We start from the raw sequence: 22,109 nt of genomic DNA, 5'->3' as shown, positions 1-22,109 counted from the left end.
TGTTCCAAGAAAATCGAAATGTTTATGGACTGGGCTTCACTCACTGGATTCTGAAGAAGGATTCTCAAGTTACTAAAATACTCGTTTATGACGAGAGCTACGCTGACCACCAGGTGGCTCACTTACAGTGCAAACAATCACTTAGTGACAGCTGCTGACCTGCCTGTGGTGACATCCTTTTTAATTGTTTCATGTCATGACATTGTACATTCTATGGTGCTTTTAAACATTTAAAATCTTTTTCCTATTAGAGGTAATTGCTCTGTAAAGTTGACACAACTTTTGGTAAAGTATGTGCACATAACACAAAAGGCAGTTTTAGCTAAATGGTCCTATACCAGCCGAAGAAAATGAATGAACATGGGATCTTGCATAATTGACTGACAGGGTAGTATAAATGAGATTACCAAAATAACTGAAAGTTTCTGCTTGTTAGATTGTGTGGAACCATCTGCTTTAGAAATTAAAAGATAATATAATAACATGAAAAGTAAATAAAAATTCAAACAAAGCAGATTTAAGTTTTAAACACAAGTTCTATTATGAAACATAGTGTACGGCAGCATAAAATGAAGATTTAATATAGATAAAGGCTGAAATTAGAGCAACATGGGTTCATTTTACGGTTTCATAATTAATTACAAGATTAAAATACAAAGGTGCTCACCTCAAAAACAATTATAAAAGCAAGACGTGCCGCTAAGACATGCCAGAACTGTAGCGTGTAGGCATAAGGCTCTTTGGACGTAGGAGGTTCCCTGTAATCTCTGTATCTGTGGAAGGAAACAACGAGAGATAGAGACCAATAAATGCAATATGATCCACTAGACAGCAAAGATGGAGCAATACAACAGGGAGAGAAACATTCTGTACAGTAGTCAAGTGAATATGATATTGTCTAGAGGAATATATTGTAGCAGTATATAAGAATATATATGTATACAGGAAGGTATGTTTTTAAATGATCTTTACTCAGAGTATTCTCATGATGTATATGCTCTTAACTATTAAGTTCTTCTACAGCTATAAGTATAACAGCTGGATCCAATGTTAAACATTTATAATATGATTTCATTGAAAATAGTTCCATCTTGGGGTAACGCAGTGATAGTTCTGCTGCTTAAAAGTAAGGAGACCAGGGTTCACATCGTCCCTTTGTGGAGTTTGCATATTCTCCCTTTGACTGCTTGGATTTCCTCTGGGTGCTTTTGTTACCTCCCATAGGCCAAAGACATCTAGGTTAGGTGGATTGGCGATACTAAATTGGCTCTAGTGTGTGCCTGGGATGTGCAGTTGGGGGGTGGTGTGTGTGTGTGTGTTCACCCTGTGATGAACTGGCACCCTGTCCAGGTTTTGTTCCTGCCTTACACCCTGTGCTGGCTGGGAAAGGCTCCAATTCTCCCCAAGACTCTGTTCAGGGCTAAGCAGGTTAGAAAATGACTGACTGGTTTAATCTTCACACAAGGTCAGGAAGATAAAAAATGTAAAAATATGTAAAATTATACAGTACATATTAAATTTTTTTTAGGAAGAATCTTACAATATGATATGCTGTGTACAGTATATGCTGCTGAAAAAACAGTTTAGTTTTGAGACTTAAGCCAATGTCACATTACATTATGTGACTTCCACTCATAGGGTACGTCAGATTTGCTGATCTTGTCACTGGACCATGTCAGGTTAAATGACTGAAAATCACTACCCACATCACATTTACTGAACCAATAGTGTTCTGCCTGGCACTGCCAGTGCTATATGAAGGGTTGATATCTACAGCGAGTTCAGCCAATCTCTACCCTTTTTTGTGTTTTTTCATTCTGTTGTGGTATGTAAAATATGAGACAACATACAGAAGAGCTTCTGTTCTGTTTGTGAGTTCACATTCTTTATTCCTTGTTGCTGAATTCCATGCACTGTACTTCTGGTTGAGCATTCATTGGTTTTCACCTCTCATACACATTAGCCTGTACCTTTGAGTAAAAGACTAAAGACAAAATCATAAAGGTTTGGTTTTGCTCCTCCACTTCTTGTAGATGACCTTTGTTAGTCCTCTACACCCGACATGTGGAACAACTATGTGTTGAACCGTTGAGTACTTGTGGTGCACCAACATTACTTCTGGTCAGGTGGAATCTCTATAAACAGAAGATGACGGTCTTGCTGAGGTCCTCCTGGTGGTCACCAAGTACTCTAGCAGGGCTGCTCACTAGGATTATAACTTTTATTTTGCTCTATGGGTGTACCAATGAGAGCTCCATCCTCTGTCCCTCCACTAACTCAGTCGGGCACCCCATTATCCAAGGCCTTCCATTTATAAAGATTTCCAGGTAAGGTAGGGCACCAACTATCTTGTGTGACTATATATGACTAGTGGCCACCAGGGGGCGCACCAGCTCCCCAAACCCTAGGCACAAGTCCAGCACAACACATGTTTATTTCTTTGTGGGAAAACACTTCCCAAATCATTTTCCCCTTCACGGTCCCAACACACAGTACAAAAAGCGAGAGTATAAACACTTTTTCTCTCCTCCCTGTCTCTGTCTTTGATTTCAGCATCCACTCCTCCTTTGGCAAGCTTTGTCCTCCTCCTTCTGAATTTGGCTCCCCGAATAAGATGCAGCTGTTCCTGATATTCAGAATCCTGGGAGAAAGTCCAGTGTCACAGAATTGTGGTTTCCAGGTAAAGCGGGAGCTCTGTATAAAAGGTCTCAGCAGTTCCCGTAGCACCCCCATAACCCAACAGGGCCAAGCCGAGCCGACAAACACCAGTTCCCATACACAGACAAATGTTTTTAGTCACAAAACCTCTATCATATGTTTGTAAGTTCCATGCAATAACTTATTATTTGTATAATTGTCTACATATTAATTAGAATATTTGCATTTGGTAGCATTCTGTAAAATGCTCTAAAAGCTGTATAAAATGTAAGTATTGCTGTTTACCTTTAATAGTGACTTGTTAAAGAAATTACAGAAAGCCTTATCCTATCAGCGTTATGTTTACAATGAATGGATAAGCTTTCTGCAGAGAAGAATATGATGGCTGTCAGCAAGCAGCTGCATGTCTTCAACAGAATCTGATACACAGATTGACATTTAACCTGTGATGTCAGAATTAATCATCCATTTGTTTCTTGATTGAACTCAATAAAAAAGTTTGAAAAATATCTGTCATATTGACTAAATGCAGTGCAGAGATTTTCCTGGTTATTAAAAATGAATTTTGTTCTTCAGTAAGTTCTCATGTTTTAACTAAGAGAATATTTTTTTTTTATGAAGAGAAGATGCAGAAATATGTTGTGCACCTTTACGACCATTCCATTTCAGGAAGAGGAAAACATGCAGTATAGGGTCTGTTCATTCATTTACAGTACACGGTTTGATTTATTAGTTGTAATAATGTGATTCCAGTCCTACAGAAAATGTGAACTGAACAGGACAGGAGACACAGATGAAAATAACAAATTGGAAAAAAGGACAAAGACAAAAATGGTGAATATTCATAATATGTACAAGTGCACTCAAAGGATCTACTGTAATGAAAAACTACACACACAAAATAAAAGCAGTCAGGAAGCTCTTTAGACAAAAATGACGAAAAATATTTACAAGAAAAAATGTTTGTGTATATACAGAAAAAAAAAAATATTGCACCAAACCCATAAACAAAATATTCCCAAAAAATATATACCTCCACCAAAACCTAACCACTCATATATATATGGTCTCACACAAGTGCTTGGGAGAAGGTTGGAAGACTCAAATAATTTTATTTCTCAGCTGAACGGGGTTGTTTGGTGCTGTTGTCTGACAATCTCTCCTTTTGTCCCTCTGCAGCCCAGCAGGTGAACTATCCAAACAGTGATGTTACCATCAACCCTCCCTCCGATGATGCCATCCATACCTGTTGACCACTTCCCACACAGATCCCACCTACCAAAAAGATCACTTCCTCTTTCCTGCCTCCCTGGACCATCCCCTTCCTGTCTCCACTATACAAAACTCTCTGTTTACTCTCTATAACCAATTCCTATCTTTGAACTTGATTGTAACCACATGTTTTCTTTTTGCTGTGACCTTCAGTATACAGAGAGGTCATCCCCAAAACGTTTTGTGTCTCCAGCTCCCCTTATATTATTATTATTATTACTGTATATACTGTATGTATGTATGTATATATATATATATATATATATATATATATATATATATATATATATATATATATATATATATATATATATATATATATATATATATATTGTCAGACATATGCGCTTGGGAGACAGTCTAAGGGTTCATGTTCCATGCAGACCAGTCGGCGAACCCTCAGCTTCCTTAGAAGATACCCAACATCACTTCCTCTTGTGGTCCTCCAGATTCCACCACAATCTGATGTCATTTCTGGTTCCAGAATTCCACTGACCCATTACAACACTTCCTGTCTATATACAGTATACAGTATATATTTATATATTTACAGGAACAATGTTGACATGAAAATATATACACAAGCCAACAATTTACTGCTATAACAAATATTGGGCAGTGCCACTCAACACTTTACACATTCGCTCAAAAGACAACCCCTGTTGGCTGGTATCTCCTAATTTTTTGGTTTTTTTTGGATTTAGTTTAGAATGAGTAATTCAAATATTTTTTTTATTTTCAAACTTGTTAAAAGAAGGGCTCGTCTGGTATCTCCTTTAATGTAAGTCGCAAAATCAGCATGCCAATCTCCAACCTCATCCACCCCCCTCACCTATCATGGTGGATGCAGTTGTGTCTACGCCACACACGACAACATGCCCTGGTGGATTTGTTATTGAAATCTTCAGTCCCTATGGGCATGCACATGTGAGCCCCCACTAGCTCATGCTTGCTGACACTCAACAGTAAGTTAAACTCATTCCTTACTACAGTTTAACACAAACCAATTCAAGGATCCCTTTTACTTAATTACTGCGATTAATGATGCAAAAGCCACTAATGAAGCCAAAGTCAGCTTTCCTTTAATACAGGCGCTCTGCCCCTCTTTCTGGCATTAGCAGCTGGTGCAGCAGTGACTCTGCCAAGTGCATACAAATGTCACAGAGGAGTCTGTGCAGGCCTCCGCACAATGAAACCTCATTTTCCCAGTTTTTATTGAAAACTAAGCAGTTCAAGTCGAGCAAATAACCTGAAGTGGTACAGAGGTGAGGCTTAACCTGTCAGAGGCTAAAAAAACAGGTTTTGGTTACCAAAAACTAAAACTAATGTAATTTTTAGAGTAATACAAAGAGGACCATTTCAGGGAACAAGTAATGGGTTAACAACTTAAAGCTTATCGGCAGCAATGGAAGTTAATGAAACCTTGAAAGCTGATAGAAACAATTCTTACAAGTGTCCCAACTTTTGTTAATTATATATAATATTTGTCTGTTTAAAAGCGGTGTTAGGACAAACTGTGTTACTACATCCTCTGAAGCATTATTTGGTCAGTATTGCACCGCATATTGCTATCAAAATGACAAGAAAAAGGCAATTAAAGAAAGACAGAAATACAGTACCATTATAACTCTTAAAAGTATAGATCTTTTCTTTAAAGAAATTGCAGAGAAAACAGTGTCATACTCACAATGGTTCACGTGAACAAGAGAACAAATACAAAGATCTAAAGGAACACAGTGTAACATCTCACTTTCCCACTGCTGCATCTCTCTCTAAGTCAGAGCTGTGCATTTACTGTATCTGCTGACCATAATAGTGTATCCAAAAGTCTTCCCTCTTAACATCTAACTTCATCTACGTATTGTGGGGACACCCGTCAGTATATGTTCAGGGGGAGCAGCCATGGACTTTGCAATACCTCCCTCTGAACACTAGATGGCAGCCCCCTGGGTTGGAGTGGTGCCTCAGTTTTCCGCAGGGCTCCATGGGAATTGGAGTTGGGTGCAGCCCTGTTGGGTCCCACAGGTGCCGGCCAGGGGGTGCTGCAGCTGGGACTCCTCAGCCATTATGGGCAGTGTTTTCGCCACACCCGGAAGTTCAGTCGGAACTCAGCAATCAAACACCTGGAGCACTTCTGGGTGGACTATAAAAGGGGCCAGCAGCCACCACTTCAAGAGCCTAAGTCGAGAGGAGGAGGACGAAGCTTGACGGAGAGGAGTGGTGGTTAAAGGAGATGATTTTGTGTGGTGCTTTGGGACTGTGTTGTGCCTGTGGGACACAGGGAAGATGTGCCCCACAGGTGAAGAAAAATAAAGTTTATTTGTTTTTATAAGTGCCTCCGTTGTAAGTCTGTGTCGGGTCAGGCACCTATATAGCGCCTTTGTTACACTATATACACCTTCTATAAGTGAGTTCTGCCCTTTCATCGTCTTTCACACCTTTTTTAATATACTAAACTACTTTAATTGTTACCCTGTTTGGCTGTTTTCTGTACTCCCCCATTCAAGGCATCCATACTCCTGAATTCCTGGTCATGATGTACTAAACCAACACCAATAAAATCTTATTACTACACAATTATCTTTTTTCTTCTGCTTTTAGTGGAATGGCATACTAGATCTTGGTGACAGAAGCTGGCTGTTGGCACAATAAAATCTGCTCTTTCACACTTCATCATAATATCTGCATTTCACACTTGTTGAATTATTTAATAGGATGCTGAGATGAAAAGTTTGATATAATATTGGTAAGCTGATAATGACCAGTTTGTCTAATCCTAAGTAATTGACTTGGTGTCCAGTAATGGATGAATGCTGGGACTTTATTGGCACATATTGAACACTCCAAATTTAGCCTTTTCATACAGAACTTTATAGAACTCTTTAGCAGACTTTTTTAAGAATTTTGCTATTTAAACTGTAAACATCCTGTAATTCATTTTTTTTCACCTACCTGCAAAATTTTATCGGTAAACCAAATGTTTCTGTTCCATTGGTTCTTGGTTCAGAACGGTTTTCAAAATCTGAAACTTGAAACACTGACAAGCTGGCGTTTACGTATCCCACCATACACCTGCAAAGCAGAAATGCAAGAGATGTAAGATGTAAGTGAAAAGAGTATATTTAATGTCATTAAGATGCTCTTGGGTATGAGGACTCTGTGGGATTGAACGTAACTCAACTAAAACTCAATGAGATCATCAGTGAAGAAAACAAAGATGTTCAAGCTGCACATGTCCATGGAAAAGCTGAAAAATTGCCAGCACAAGCTGTCATAGCATGTTATATTACTGATATTCTACAATCTGCCAAAAGTAGTATGATAATTATAGTGTTTTGCTAGTACCTATGTAAATTATGTCCCTTTGCTGTAGTGCCAGTATTAATTAAAAGAAACAGCACAGATATTGTGATGGACTGAGGAGTTTTCTGCTGTGTGATGATTTGGCAAGTGTCCCTTTGGGGGTAACAGAAGGTCACAATAGGCATTAACGTCATTGCTAATTTCCAAACAAGTTCACAGAGAGTTCCAGCCTATCTGGTAGCTTTCGGTGCTGAGCAGGAATCATTTTTTTTATCATATATAAACCTAAAAACTCCATAGGGATTTTATCAATCCATTTTCTAAACATACTTTATCCTAGAAGGTCATGCGGAAGGTGGAGCCAGCAAGTTTCAGACGAAAGGCAGGAACAATCCCTGGAGGAGGTGCCAGTCCATCGTAAGGTGAACATGAAACCTGCATGTCTTTGGACTGTGGGAGCAACCCGGAGCACCCAGAAAAAAACCACACTGACATGGGGAGAACATGAAAACTCCACACAGGAAGCACTTATGTCTTCTTGTGGTGAATCAGCAACAAGGAGAACACCAGGTGCTTCCTGCATGGAGACCACATGAACCCTGATAACATCTGATTCCATGAGTTTTCACTCACTTTGCTAAAGCATTCATATTGCACACCTGATTAAGTGTGATCAGCTGTCTCCAGAAGATGGAGTTCAACTATGTACAGTGAGGAGCCTAATCAGGTTGAATATTTTTATCTTGAAAAGTTGGTTATCTGAGCACCTAACAAAAACGACATCATGAACACAACAATTCCACGGCAAGTCTTAGGTATAGTATGAAAAAACTGCATGGTACAATAAATGCCGAGGTGAAAAACCAGAAACACTTTAAAACAGGTGTAGCTTGCCAGAAGGCACATGGGGGACTGAATTTGAATGGGAAAAGGGCTTTATGTTCTAGCGAGACTGCAATTGCACCTAACGTTGAGGTCTAAAAGTATTGTGTAGTAATCTTGTAAGCAACCTCAGTTACACCCAAACATTGCACATTGTTACTTACAGCTGTCTAAATTTGAGCCATCATGAACTATAACATAACTTAACATTCATCCTGGGATGAGAAATGAATTTTTACTACACAGCGTAAGTCCACTGAAACATGGGGAGAGTGTGAAAACCCCAAAGCTTAGTTTTAACACATGCACTTTTTATCACTTTAGCTACAATAAATTCCAACACATACAAGTAACACTAGAAAATCTGAAAAGTCCATGGCAGCCAATATCACTGCATATAGAGAGTGGCCAAGAACTGTTGTCTGTTTTATGCAAGTCACTGCCAACAGCCTCTCTAGTTGAGGGATTTCCTTTAATTTAAGATGGTTAACATGATGATGTTGTGGAACAGACATATATGGTGAAAGAGCACTAAACTCCAGACAAGACTTCAGATTGTCTAACAAAAATGAATCGCTGCCCAGCCCCAAAGAAAAATTCAAAGGAGGATATTCTCCACTGTATTTGTATAACATACACTGCAACAACAACAGGCTATGACAGACAATCCACATAAAGAAATTAATGGTTAACTTACTTTTCTCCGGCTTGTCCTTGCCCAGCACATGGACCATATTTGTATGCATAGACCAGTCGTGGGATAAAATCTGATGTTACAGCAATAACAAAGGCATTAGTAATGACAGACAGAATGCCAATGCCTTCTAAAATCCCATACCAGATTCCTGTAGTGAAAAAATGTATTTGTGTAAGTCAATAAAAAATATTCAAAATAATTTTTTAGGTGTGATTAAATTACTTAGACATGATAAAATGGGCAGCCTAGAAAAATATAGTAATAGTACATGTAAATACAGGTAAATTCCATATTTAGCAATTCCACTGGGACAAATAAAATGTTATCTATCTATCTATCTATCTATCTATCTATCTATCTATCTATCTATCTATAATATAGTGCCTTATCTATCTATCTATCTCTTATATAGTGCCTTATCTATTTATTATATAGTGCCTTATCTATCTATCTATCTATCTATCTATCTATCTATCTATCTATCTATCTATCTATCTATCTATCTGTTATATAGTGCCTTATCTATCTATTATATAGTGCCTTATCTATCTATCTATCTATCTATCTGTTATATAGTGTCTTATCTATCTATCTATCTATCTATCTATCTATCTATCTGTTATATAGTGCCTTATCTATCTATCTGTTATATAGTGCCTTATCTATCTATCTATCTTTATAATTGGGTGACAGCATCTACACAATTTAATAGGATGGTGCCTGGTGCACCACAGTTCCACTTTGCTCCCAATGTACCTTGCTAGAATTGCCAGCCACTGTACAATTGTCCACCCAGAAATTTTCAAACCTGTTTAATTCACTTCAGGGTCTTTCGGGCATCAGCACAAATTTTAGAATCAGTCCTTAATGTTATGGAAGCTTTATGTTCATGCTCTATTAAAATTTGAAACTTTCATGAACTTGAAGGAAAGACTCTATTAAGGCATTGTTCTGAAAAAGTCTTACCTATATCTTTGGCTCTTGAGGCTAAAGGACGTCTCCACTGTGTGACAAACTTATAAGCATCCAGGCGAATTTCAATAATGTTGTTCAATAAGGCTAAAAGCGGGGCCAAAGGAAAGGCAGCCACAAATATAGTTGTGAAACCAAACTGCAGAACTAAAGAGAACACAACAGCAGAACAGAATAAATACAGTGCACCACTTTAGTAGATGAAGGTCTCTTTTAAATTATATATTATTCAAGAAACGGTGCTTCTTTATTCATAGGAAGCAGCTTTCAGTCAGGTAAGCTCACGAGCAAAGATGCCTATTATCTACTTACCAAACCTTGGCAGGATAAACTCTAAAACGTCAGACATCAAAATACACCACTTTGTCAAAATTGGTAACATTTCCAGTTTTTCCCACACTTTCCACATACAGCATATGGTGAATAACTGTATATTAATGCAATCAGTATTAGGTAAGTACTTATAGTAACTGCAGTAAATGCTTCATTTAACATCAAAAAAATCGAATCCCCTGCAACAGTGTTCAAGTACCCCATCATCACCCAAGGGTTGAGTCCCATGTAATTTAAATTGTAAAATATAAATGTTAAATGAAATCTTGGAAGATACTTTTCTGCATGAATATACAAAAAAAAAAAACTATAAGGAAAAATCTAAAAATATTATGTCTGGTGCCTACTAATAAACGCCTTTAGCATACATGAAATCCCCAAAATCAAAAATTTGGAAGATCTCTCACATTCTTTTTTTACAAATGCATGAAGGTGTTAGAAACCACTCGGTGCTGGGTTTGTGACAATATGCGCTAAAATTATGTTTCCTTTTATTTTACCCTGCTTTACACTCCAAATAGACTTGTTATAATTTACTGGTTTGTTTATTATTTTATTCTGGGTTTTGGAATTTTTTCTTTGAGAGCAATTTATTTTTCTTTGGGTTTTGAATTATAAAGAAGTTGGCTACACTTTCATTTTTACACCTTAATTTTGATTTAAGATTTCATTTTTTATCCATCCATCCATCCATTATCCAACCCGCTTTATCCTAACTACAGGGTCACGGGGGTCTGCTGGAGCCAAACCCAGCCAACACAGGGCGCAAGGCAGGAAATAAACCCGGGGCAGGGCGCCAGCCCACTGCAGATTTTTTCATTTATTTTTGAATTATTACAATGTTATCTTGGGCACCACTTTTTTGAGGTTTGGTTGGTATTATGTGTCAACCCACTGCTAGAATGTGCAATCTTGGAGGTCACAGCGTGTGCTGTCATTACCACAACTGCATTTAAACCTGCTTTGGACATCTTTTGCTTTCCAAGGTTTTGAATATTCTTTATAAAACAAAACAAAAAAAAAAGATTTTTGCTTATTGACAAGTCTTGCTATGTTTTTTAAAATTTGTTACTTTGAGTTTATCTTTTCTTGTAGGCTTTGACGCACAATGATCATTTAGTAGTTCTGGTTATGTTAATCACTCCTGATTCATCACCCAGTCCACTCTGCTCACCTCAAGCTATCATTCCTATCCTGTGGCAGCCCAGATGTGCTTCTGCCATCTGTTCTCTTAAATAACTAGTGCTGCAGCACTGGATTTGGGCTTGGTGGTCTTAATGAAAATTGTTGAATGAACGGTCTTAATGAAAATTCTTTTTGCTTAAGCGCATTTAGCCAGCTCTCTTTCGAAACAAAGCAATGAAAAGAAAACTAAGTTCTCTGCTTGCACAGTAAATCTGGGATTTACTTTAAAACAGTGGAACTGAAATTAAAGGAATTTCCATATATGATGCAATTAGAGTATTTAGGATATGTATATCCTACGTGACAGCATTTTAGCACCAGAGAAAAATTTCAAAAGTTCATCTAAAGACAGAAAACTAAGGGAATCCCCTTAACACAGAGTATTTCATACACTGCTTTCATATGTTTTTTCCTTTTTATTTGCATTCTGATACAACCCCAATCTCATTTTGATAATATTGCTACAAGTCTTAATTTTTATTTGCAATATCAGCTCTTACAATTTCAAAATCTGAAAAAATACTAGTACATGCAGTAACGGAGTTGCCGATTCCTTCAGCCTACTATAGTCCTGAGCTGTTGTGCACCATCACTCGTGCTGTTTCACTTCATACACACCCTTTAACATTCAGGGTTTGCAGACAAAAGGATTCCTTAAAATATGTATAATTGATATAAAATGGAAAATTTTACATAATATAATCATGGATTTGTATTACGACTTCACAAATGTTACGCAAGAACCTGAACAGTTTTTAGAACTTGTATATTTACGGGAAGTCACCAACTCTTTTTAAGACTTTAAACTGATCAAATGTTTACTAATTTAATTTTCACCAGAAAAATAATCAAAACATTTCACATTCCACAGTAATAAAATATCATTCCAATCAATACATACTTATAATCCACTCCCACTCCCAAATGGCAATATGAAATTCATATCAGAAAAGAATATTAACAAAAATAAATTGAATCCGTCTCTGGAGTTTCTAGTATAGAAAATGTAAGACCACAATAGAGACTGACAGCACTGGAAAAGGCCTATGAAAAAAAGGGTGAGTGGGGGGGAAGTAGATTATAGACAGGATTTTACTGCAATTAGAAGACGCATTATTAATTCTTGCAGGGAATGTTTATAAATGGATTATATTAAAAAAAAATTGAACAACCCAGTGTTAAGCAGTCATCAATTCTGGAGAGTTCCATCTAGATATGACGATCTTTGCAGCTACAGCACTTAATAAGAAGATTCTCTTTTGACAATAATTAAAGGAAGGAGAAGAATTGTCAGCAAGGATAAAGACTGAAAGAAAAAAAGGGAATTTTACAGTTTAGTATACAGGAAAGCAAATGGATAACTTGATTCTAATTGAAGGACACCCTCCTTGGTCTCACCAGCGTTTTCTGACTCTGGGTGATATTTCTATTGACTCTGGACTAGGCACGTTTCTGAAAGTGTTGCACCCTTTAATCTGCCCTCCAGTTCTTTTTATTTTTATTTCCAGCTCACGTCAGCTCTTAAGAACAATGGTGTCTGTTTACAGTCTAATCTTCTGTCACATCTTCTATATCTCTGTCTAACTACAATGCTTTCTAGAACAGGCTCTGTACAGCTATCTACTCTTCATCATCTAAATCCACTTATGAACCTGCTTCTGCCATTTCTCTTTGGTCTAAAGATTTTTTCCATTATAAAACAGACATATGCTGGGACACTTAAGTATGTATCTTTGAGCAGATCTGAAAGTTTTTATAATTTAACTGGACTAAAAAACAGCACAAACCTTATGTCTAAAACACCTTCACAAAAGGCACTTTATAGAACAATTTGAAAGTACTGTTGGAGGAAAGACAGTTTGAGTGACTAGTAAAAAGTCGCACAAAAAGAGGTGGACATTCAACTTATGGAGGAATATTTCGGACAAAATTAAATAAATAAAAAAATGTATAAATAAATAAAAGTACTGTGAAATGTGAGCATGAATAAATGTGTCATGAAATGAGAGCCTAAATAAATGTGTCACGAAACATGTTTTTTGTTGCTTATTTATTTATTTATGTATTTATTTATTTATTTCATTTTGTCCGTAACATTCCTGCAAACCGTCATGAAATACGACTTGAAATAAAACTGTCACTTTCACTCGTCAAAGTTGAGAGGGTGGGCTCTAACACGCCCTCTAGTTACTGATTGGTGAATTGAAGCACAAGAATTAATTAGAAAAATGCTTACTACTGCCGAAGATATTACGTATTTCAGAGAGATAATTGAAGATTTAATTACAATGTTGGCGGCCCTTTTAGACTCCGATATAGATGAAACTATTTTTGATATTATCGAAGAACAGGTGGAACGGACTCGACTACACTCCAGTTCAGGAGTTTAATTCCCTGCTCTGGACGTCCATCCTTTGACATTCCAGCTGAGTCAATAGAACACCTTCTGTTATGCAGCTTAAAGTACGACAGATTGCAGATCTGTATGGTGTATCGGAGAAGACGATCACAAGGCGAATGAGCAGTTTGATATACGGTACGCTGCAACGGCTTCATTAGTTTAGGAACTTTGACATGGAATGCCCAAAGCAGCACCAACTAATATTTTAAACTGAGTATTTGACCCTTATTTATGAGTATAAAATCAGGTGCATATTTGCAGCTACTTTTTCAAATAACTCTACAGCTCCGATTAGTGGCAAAGTTGTTTGAAAAAGTAGCTCTGAATATGCACCTGATTTTATACTCATAAATAAGGGTCAAATACTCAGTTTAAAATATTAGTTGGTGCTGCTTTGGGCATTCCAAAGCAGTATAAATGAGAATAATTTAATTAATATTTCACCTCACAGATTTAGAAGTATAACTACAGATTATAGATTATAGATTAAGTAAAAAAATCTGCACAAAGTGGCATTAACACAAATAACTTAATTACCGTCTCAAGCTGTCGTAAAACTCAGATTCAGCACTTATTTTCTGAGACCTTAAAACAGGGGTGTCACACTCCAGTCCTGGAGGGCCGCAGTGGCTGCAGGGTTTTCATTCTAACCGTCTTCTTAATTATTGACCAGTTTTTGATGCTAATTAACTTCTTTAACCTTAGCTTTAAGTAGCTTGACTCAGGCCCCTTAGTTGTTTTTTCCTTAATTAGCAGCCGGACAGTAATGAGACATAAAACAAGCAGGACTTGACCAGCTCACCTGTACCCATCAAACAAAATCTGAAAATAAAGATGAAGGTCTCAGTAAGGTTGATCCCTCAGGTTACCAAAACATTTTAGGAATTCTTAGAAAAAAAACAGAATATCAACAGTTTTGGAAATGTCTGCTGTGGCAGAAAGAGAGCAGCAACAAGTCATGGAATTGAATAACAAGTTTAATTAACAGCAAGAATTAGCTTCTCATTAAGGAACTGGTTGGAGTTTGAAGCCCGAATTTAGTTGGTCATCTTTTGGCTCATTTCATGTCTCATTTCTGTCTGGCTGTCATTTAATAGAGAAAAGAATCAATTCAGAAGACTTAATCCTTAAAAACAGGGCTATTAAAATAGAGGGAAAAGAAGTTAATTAGCAGTGAAAACTGGACACTGATTCGGAAAAGGGTTAGAAAGAAAACCTGTACCCACTGCGGCCCTCCAGGCCTGGAATTTGTCACCTGTGCCTTAAAACATGTCCTTATTAACTGATAAAGTGTTAACCAGCAAGACTTTTTATATCTTATTAGTGATAGGAAAATCGACTTTCTTACATTAAGTGAAACATGACTTAGCTCTGATGGTGCCGTGGTTTTAATTGAAACTGCACCTTTGAATTAATTTTACTTATGTGGTTCACCAAGGCAAGAAAGGTGTCAGTTTAGCAAATATTTACTCAAACCTATTATAGTGTAAAGATGTTGCTTTTAGTATGCTCACGTCTTTTAAATATCTTGCCATTGCTATTGAAGGTGTGTCTATTTATAGACCTCCTAAATATAATGTGTCCTTTATTGAGGAATTCTCAGACTTTGGCAGGTTCCGAATTCTTGGTGATTTTAACTTTGATGTTGATAATCAATTTGACCTGAAAGCAAGATATTTCATGAACCTCCTGCACTCATTTAATCTCAGCTAGCACATCAACCAGCCCATACATAAGGGATGACATACAGTACCCTGGATTTAGTCATTGCTAAAGGACTAAATGTTGAAGTGAGACAGGTTATGGATATCGCTATATCAGACCACTTTTTCATATTATTTAATGAAAAAATACTGATAACTACAACTAATGAGAAGTGTATTGTTAAAAAATGTTACTTTGATACATCTGCAGTTTGCTGATAGTCTAAACAATAAGTATGTTTGTAGTCATTGCCTCAATAACTCTAACAATGTTAATAGAAAGCTGGAAACTTTTTTATGCTAAGGTGAGATCAGCAGCTGACATAGTCTCCTCTGAAATCACAGTTAAGAAATCCTTCAGCACTATTATACCCTGGAAAACACCAAGAGTGATTGATTTAAAGAGAACATGTTGGAGATCTGAATGTAAATGGAGAAAAACTAAATTGATAGTCCAGTATGAAATATTAAAGGCTAAAATAACTGAATTCACCCCTGCTTGCTTCGCTTGCCAGCCCCCCGGCCTGTGCTACGTCCCAGCCACTTTGTGTCTCTGCCACTCGCGCTGTGAAAAGGGAGGCTGAATGCGGGGTGTGGTCGCTCCTCCGAAACCCCCTCTTAAACAGTGATACAATGGGAAACAAATACAGTTTTTTTTTTACCTCCTCTTTGCTCAATCAGCTGCTGGCTTGCTGCTGCTGACGTGCCGTGTGATTTGCATCTCGCACCGCGCTTCGAACATTTAAAAGCCTGTACAGCAGCTGCCCTACTCTTTGTCTTCTATTTCTGGCCCTGGGCATGGTTAAGTCTTTTGGCACATTGTCTTGTCTCACGGGATGTGAGTTTTTGATATTTTTTAGTTTATAATTTAAATACGGAATAAGAATCTGAAAATCAAACAACATCACATTAAAGGCTGATAAATTCTGAAAAGAATGATACCAAACATATATATGTAGATTTTAAAATAAGCTAGATTTAAAGTGTGACAAAAAACGTGACGCAAAATCGTTGCACTTTTAGGCTTAGGATTTTATATATACGGAGTAGATATAACAAATATAACAAACCCCTTGAAAGGCAGTCCTATTTCTCTAAAATTATAAATGATAATGCTGGCAATCCCAGCTATTGATTCTCTAACTCTCAGCTATTGATTGTCTTCTACTAGTGAAACTTGTGAAACTTTCGCTGTATTTTTTAAACACAAAATTAATGACATTAGAAATAATATAGTACAGCTCCACAAAGTTAATCCAACTGAACCACAGTATTCCATTTTAAGCAAATAAAATTATTTTATCAGAACAGATCTACCCAAACTACAAGAATAATTTTTCAATTGAAACCCTCCACCTGCTTCCTTGACCTAATACCAAAAGTCTTTTTCAAAGAAGTCTCCGATGTCCTAATTGATAATATACTTGAACTCATCATTAGATATGGGAGTCTTTCATGATTATGTTAAGACTGCAGTTGTCAAACCCCTGCTCAAGAAAAATAATACAAACTCTTTTGTTTTCGACAATTTTAGACCAATATCTAACTCACCTTTTTAAGTAAAATTCTAGAAAAGGCATAAACATTCTATTCTTGACAAGTTTCAGTCAAGTTTTAGAACAAATCACAGTAAAGAAACTGCAATGGTTAAAGTAGTAAGTGACTTGAGGGTAAATGCGTACAAATGGCTGTTTATCTGTTCTTGTTCTCTTAGACCTGAGTGCAGCATTGAGTGAAACCATTGATCACAGTATTCCTGAAATTAGTCCCGAAATGTCATGAATTGGGTTTGGTTTTATGTAACAGGCAGAACATTCTTTGTTAGTTGTGGTGATTATACCTCAGAGACCCATGATCTTTTATATGGCGTACCACAAGGAACTATACTGGTCCACTGCTCTTTTGAATCTATATGCTTTTATTAGTTCAGATTATCTCAAAGCCCAAGGTGAGCTACCAGAGCTATGCAGATGACACACAGCTGTATTTATCAATAGCAACTGATGACTCTGACACTCTTGGCTCTCTGATCCTGTGTCTTACTTATATTTCTGAATGAATGAGCAGCAACTTTCTCAGACTAAATAAGGAGAAAAGAGAAATCTTAATGATTAGCAAAAATGGATATAGTGAGGGTATTAGAAATAAACATGATCCCTTAGGTTTAGGATCACAGATTCAAGATGACAGTCGACTCTGAAAGCAGTGGGTCATGGGCAGGGAACTTTTCCCATATTGTGTGTTGTTAGAATTTGAGTGCCTCAGGGATCTTTTCTGGAGCCACTTCTCTTTTTCATTTCTTAAAAATATTTTAAAAAAACAGTGTTGCATGTTGAGTAGAGGTGCAAATAAGAATTTCACCGCTCTCTGTGCATGTGACAATGCTATTTGTACTGCTACTACTCCTGCTACTGCTGTTATTGTTGCTACTATTACTACTACAATTGTAGCTGGAAGACCCGCTAAGCAAGCAGAATCATTAGAGATGAACCTGGACAGAATTCATACTGTGCTGATATGTGGGAGATTAAATTTAATGTAAATAAATGTAACATAGGAAATTTCACAAATAAGATGGACTATTCATTCTATCAAGCTTGTTTGTTTAGGTAATAGCTTAGCTGTCCCCATACATCATCCAAGGTTTTTGCTTCAATTACATGGCTCCTGTAGTTTGTTCTAGACTCCCACAAGTCTTTGCATAAAGACGTGTTTCCTGGCTTCATTCCTAAATGCTCTCACCTTTAATTTCTGCTGGTGTCCTCAAATATGTGATTCACTGAACAGTTCTAAGAATTCTACTGAATCTACTTTATCAATGCCTTTGAACATATTGAAGACCTGGATTAGGTCCCCATGCAGTCTCCTCTGCTTGAGACTGGTTTAATTTTTTTATATACTGTATAAGGAAAAATGTTAATTATTATTGCACAATGTGGATCTGAAACTTCAAAGTACAGCAAATTAGAAAGGCTGAGAAGTGCTAGTGGATTGACCATCGCCCACATCTTGATAGCATATTGCAGTGATTAAGAAGGCTAATAGAATTGAAGATTACCAAACACAAAATGAATCAACCTTTCTACTGAGTTGAACTGGACAGCTCAGTACATCTACTAGAGGATGGTAAATAAACATCTTTTAATGGAAATCATAAAGAAGAGTCTGGACAGAAGAGATGCAAATTAACAAACTATGTAAGAACTCAGCAACCAAACAAATGAGCTCAAAGCCCAAAGATGTAAACATCCATCCATCCATCCATCCATTTTCCAACCCACTGAATCCGAACACAGGGTCATGGGGGTCTGCTGGAGCCAATCCCAGCCAACACGGGGCACAAGGCAGGAACCAATCCTGGGCAGGGTGCCAACCCAACGCAGGACACACACAAACACACCCAAATACCAAGAACACACTAGGGCCAAGTTAGAATCGCCAATCCACCTAACCTGCATGTGCAGGAACTCATTTTCTCAATCTAATTAAATAACTTAAAACTTTAAAACAAAGGTTTGAGTAAACAGCTTGGTCTTAAATAATATGATGGCATGTTACAATTTCTGATTAACTCATGACAATTGTGAGTATGGAGTACCATTTGTGCCAAAATGAAATAAACAAAATGGCAATTAAAATAAGTAATTGCATACAAAAGTAATGCACTATATTTATATAAATGTGTCAGTAAATTGTGAAAAAAATGCATAATTAAAAAACAGTCATCTAATTATTATGAAAGGTCATCTAATTACTTGAAATACAATGCAATTTTCTTCTTATTATTACAGGTTATACTGTATTTCTCAATGGTCTTTTCAAAGACCATTTTTAATGTCACAATTCATTTCATTATTTGCTCATTGTAAAATGCAAATTTATAAAAAAAATGCTTTACTATAGAACACAGTTTCAGTGACAAATTAATATATACCATGATTAAGAAGAAAAAACTTTAATGACTTGAAAAATACCAAACTTGTAGTTTAAGATTTTTTTTGTTAAAGTTTTAAGTTTATAACTCTCTTTTGTTATTTTCTTAATTCACTTTCCTGTGGATTTTACTTCCTTAATTGTAACCCAATATAGGTAATTACAATTAACAAAAAGTGGAGCAGATTCCATATACCCTCGTTCGACTCTTAATGAGCCCTTGACCTTTTCAATTCCAGTGATAGTGCAAAGCAGAAAAAAATACACAATTTAGCTTTAATATCTAAAGGAACAATCCAATAGCCAACAGTTTATTATCTCTTTTTTGTGCATAATTTAACTGAATTGAATTTGCTGGGTGGCCCAGTCATATTTAGTTATTTGTGGAATTTTTTGCCCATCGCCTTTATTACTTTATCTCTTGCTCACACCAATAGCACCCACATTGCACTTCTCTTTGCAAGTGCACAGACGTCTTTTTTTCTCTCAAGCTGTTTCCTTCTCTCTGAATACTCAGAGCCTTCTTTTGGCATACAGATTAGATACCACCATCCAACAACTTCATGGTGAGGTATACTGGCCCTGATGTGACAGCAGGTTGCTTCCATCTTCTCATTGCCAAGACCTCAACACTTTAATTTAGATAAGACTTTGAAAAGTACCACAATATATTATGTGGCGGGCAGCCAGGTCCCATGCCTGGCCTTCTGCTTATGTTCCGGGGGAGCAGCCATGGGCTCCTCAGTACCTACCCCGGGACGCTTGGTGGCAGCCCCCATGGTGGGCGATGGTGTATCAGTCTCCCTCAGGATTCCCTCGGAGATGGAGTTCTCCACAACCCTGTGGGAATCTGCGGTGGCCACCAGGAGGTGTCGGCATGGATCACGGAGCCCAGCTGGACTAAACTTCGGCCCCACCCGGAAGTGCAATTAGCAACAGGTGAGCAAGCACCGGGAGCACTTCCGGGAGGCCCATAAAAGGAACCAGCAACCACCACTCAGGACCAGAATTGGGAGGAAGAGGAGGAGGTTGTCTGGAAGGAGTGGTGGTGCCAGTAGAAGAGTGTGGTCTGTGTATTTGAAGTGCTTTGGGACTGTGTTGGGGCTGGAGGGATTACGGGGAAGACATGCCCTCCAGCTGAAGAAAAATAAAGTCTTGTTATTTGCACACGTGCCTCAGTGTGAATCTGTGCCGGGTCGGGCGCCTATATAGCGCCTTATTTCACAATTACATTTAAATATAAAACAGCGAGTGTGTCTATATACACATAATGTGCTATATTCGAGGCTGAAACCAGCGGAAACAATCTTTCATGAGTTCCCCACAATGATAATCATGTTCCTTTGGGGTTTTTAAAGATTCTGACTTATTACTATCTGTAAAGATGCTCCACTTTTGAATTTTCTTACTACTGCTTTGCCACCAGATACATACAAGTTATTTGTTTCAAAGCCATAAATGTCTCCAGGCTTGAAAATTTCCATAATTTTCAAAGAGGCTTTTACTGCTTTACTTTATGATCCACTAATTATCCACCACAGCAACAGTGTAAATGAAATGAGCAGTCTTATTGAAGTTGTTCTTCTCATTCCCTTGACATTTCACATGCACAGTATCAGTAAAGCACAACATTTCACATTTTATGAAATTGAAAGCTAGCAGAGATGAAAATTAAAAATTTATAGACTCGTTTATCTAAACTGAAAATAATAAAACACACAGTCTTTAACCCTGAAATGACCACATGATCTAAAAAGCCTGCACGTCGTATATCTTAATCTGACCATTATGTCCTACCCTTATTGCCCTTCTTTCTTAGTTTAAAAAAATGGGTTCCCGAAATGATTTCCAGGAACACTTGGTATATTATAATGTTTAGATTATGGCCATGACAAACAAAAAGTATACTTAAAGGTGAGAACTGTTTGCATTATAGTAAAAAATCATTCTATGACAGAAGGTGGCTTTGAGGACATTTATTGCTGTTGGGTATCTTTCATAATTTGTAACTTAAGACAGACAAATCAGTAGAATGTGTGTTTGAATCAAAAGAATCGATTTTAATTAACTTTATTGAACTATACTATGGCTGTACCTTATATGCAACTACTTGTATTTGATATTCTAAAGGAAATTGCTTTAATTGTTGAACTGATCGTCAAATATAACTGTTTCCTGAACGTCCCATTAATCTACAGACCGTTTTATAGTTTGTAAGTTTAATTAACGGAGGACAATGATAAATATTTATAGCCCCTGTCTATGACAACGCATTCTATTTTATTAAGAACAATTTGTACACAAAAAGATAAAAAAGCATAATTATCCTAAACTTTTCAAATATGAGTAAAGTCAGATAAAAGACTACATACTCATCTCTAAGTATTCATCAAACAGCCCATAGGCATTCATAGGCTGGAGGTTGTAGTCTTTTTCCCACTGAGGAAAGTTTGCTTTTGCTTCATGGCCGTGCTCCTGCCGTAACCGCCTCCGGGTCCACCAGTTCTGAATCAGTCTGTGGATTAAAGAATTAAAGAAGGAAAAAATCAACTACTGTAGAAACAGACATATTGTATACAACTTGGGCCAATGTGTTAATTAATTATAGTTACTACACTGATATTTCTAGCTGAAAGTCCAAGATATTCCATTTCTACATTTGAAATATTCAGATAAATGTATCTGTCATATGTGACCTGGGTCCACATGCATACTCTACATATAGGTTTTACACTTCTTCACTCCTATTTTTCCTCTGACTTAATTTCAC

At 37.1% G+C, this 22,109-nt stretch overlaps 1 protein-coding gene across 2 annotated transcripts in view; it reads right to left on the bottom strand.

Moving 5' to 3' along the window:
• The window catches only part of LOC120534250 (anoctamin-4), a 384,157-nt gene that overhangs the window by 5,684 nt on the left and 356,364 nt on the right, over positions 1-22,109 (bottom strand). For both annotated transcript variants that reach the window (XM_039761684.1, XM_039761685.1), the window contains 5 exons: positions 21,712-21,854; positions 9,779-9,931; positions 8,813-8,960; positions 6,883-7,002; positions 668-773 (listed from right to left, as the gene is read on the bottom strand). In XM_039761684.1, coding sequence (XP_039617618.1) covers positions 668-773; positions 6,883-7,002; positions 8,813-8,960; positions 9,779-9,931; positions 21,712-21,854 — 670 coding nt within the window. The remainder of the gene's footprint in view (positions 1-667; positions 774-6,882; positions 7,003-8,812; positions 8,961-9,778; positions 9,932-21,711; positions 21,855-22,109) is intronic.

The sequence above is a fragment of the Polypterus senegalus genome, chromosome 8, assembly GCF_016835505.1.
Source record: "Polypterus senegalus isolate Bchr_013 chromosome 8, ASM1683550v1, whole genome shotgun sequence".
NCBI classification, from domain to species: Eukaryota; Metazoa; Chordata; class Cladistia; order Polypteriformes; family Polypteridae; genus Polypterus; species Polypterus senegalus.
Note: the sequence above shows the minus strand (reverse complement) of the source record. Positions and strands in the feature narration are given on the sequence as shown.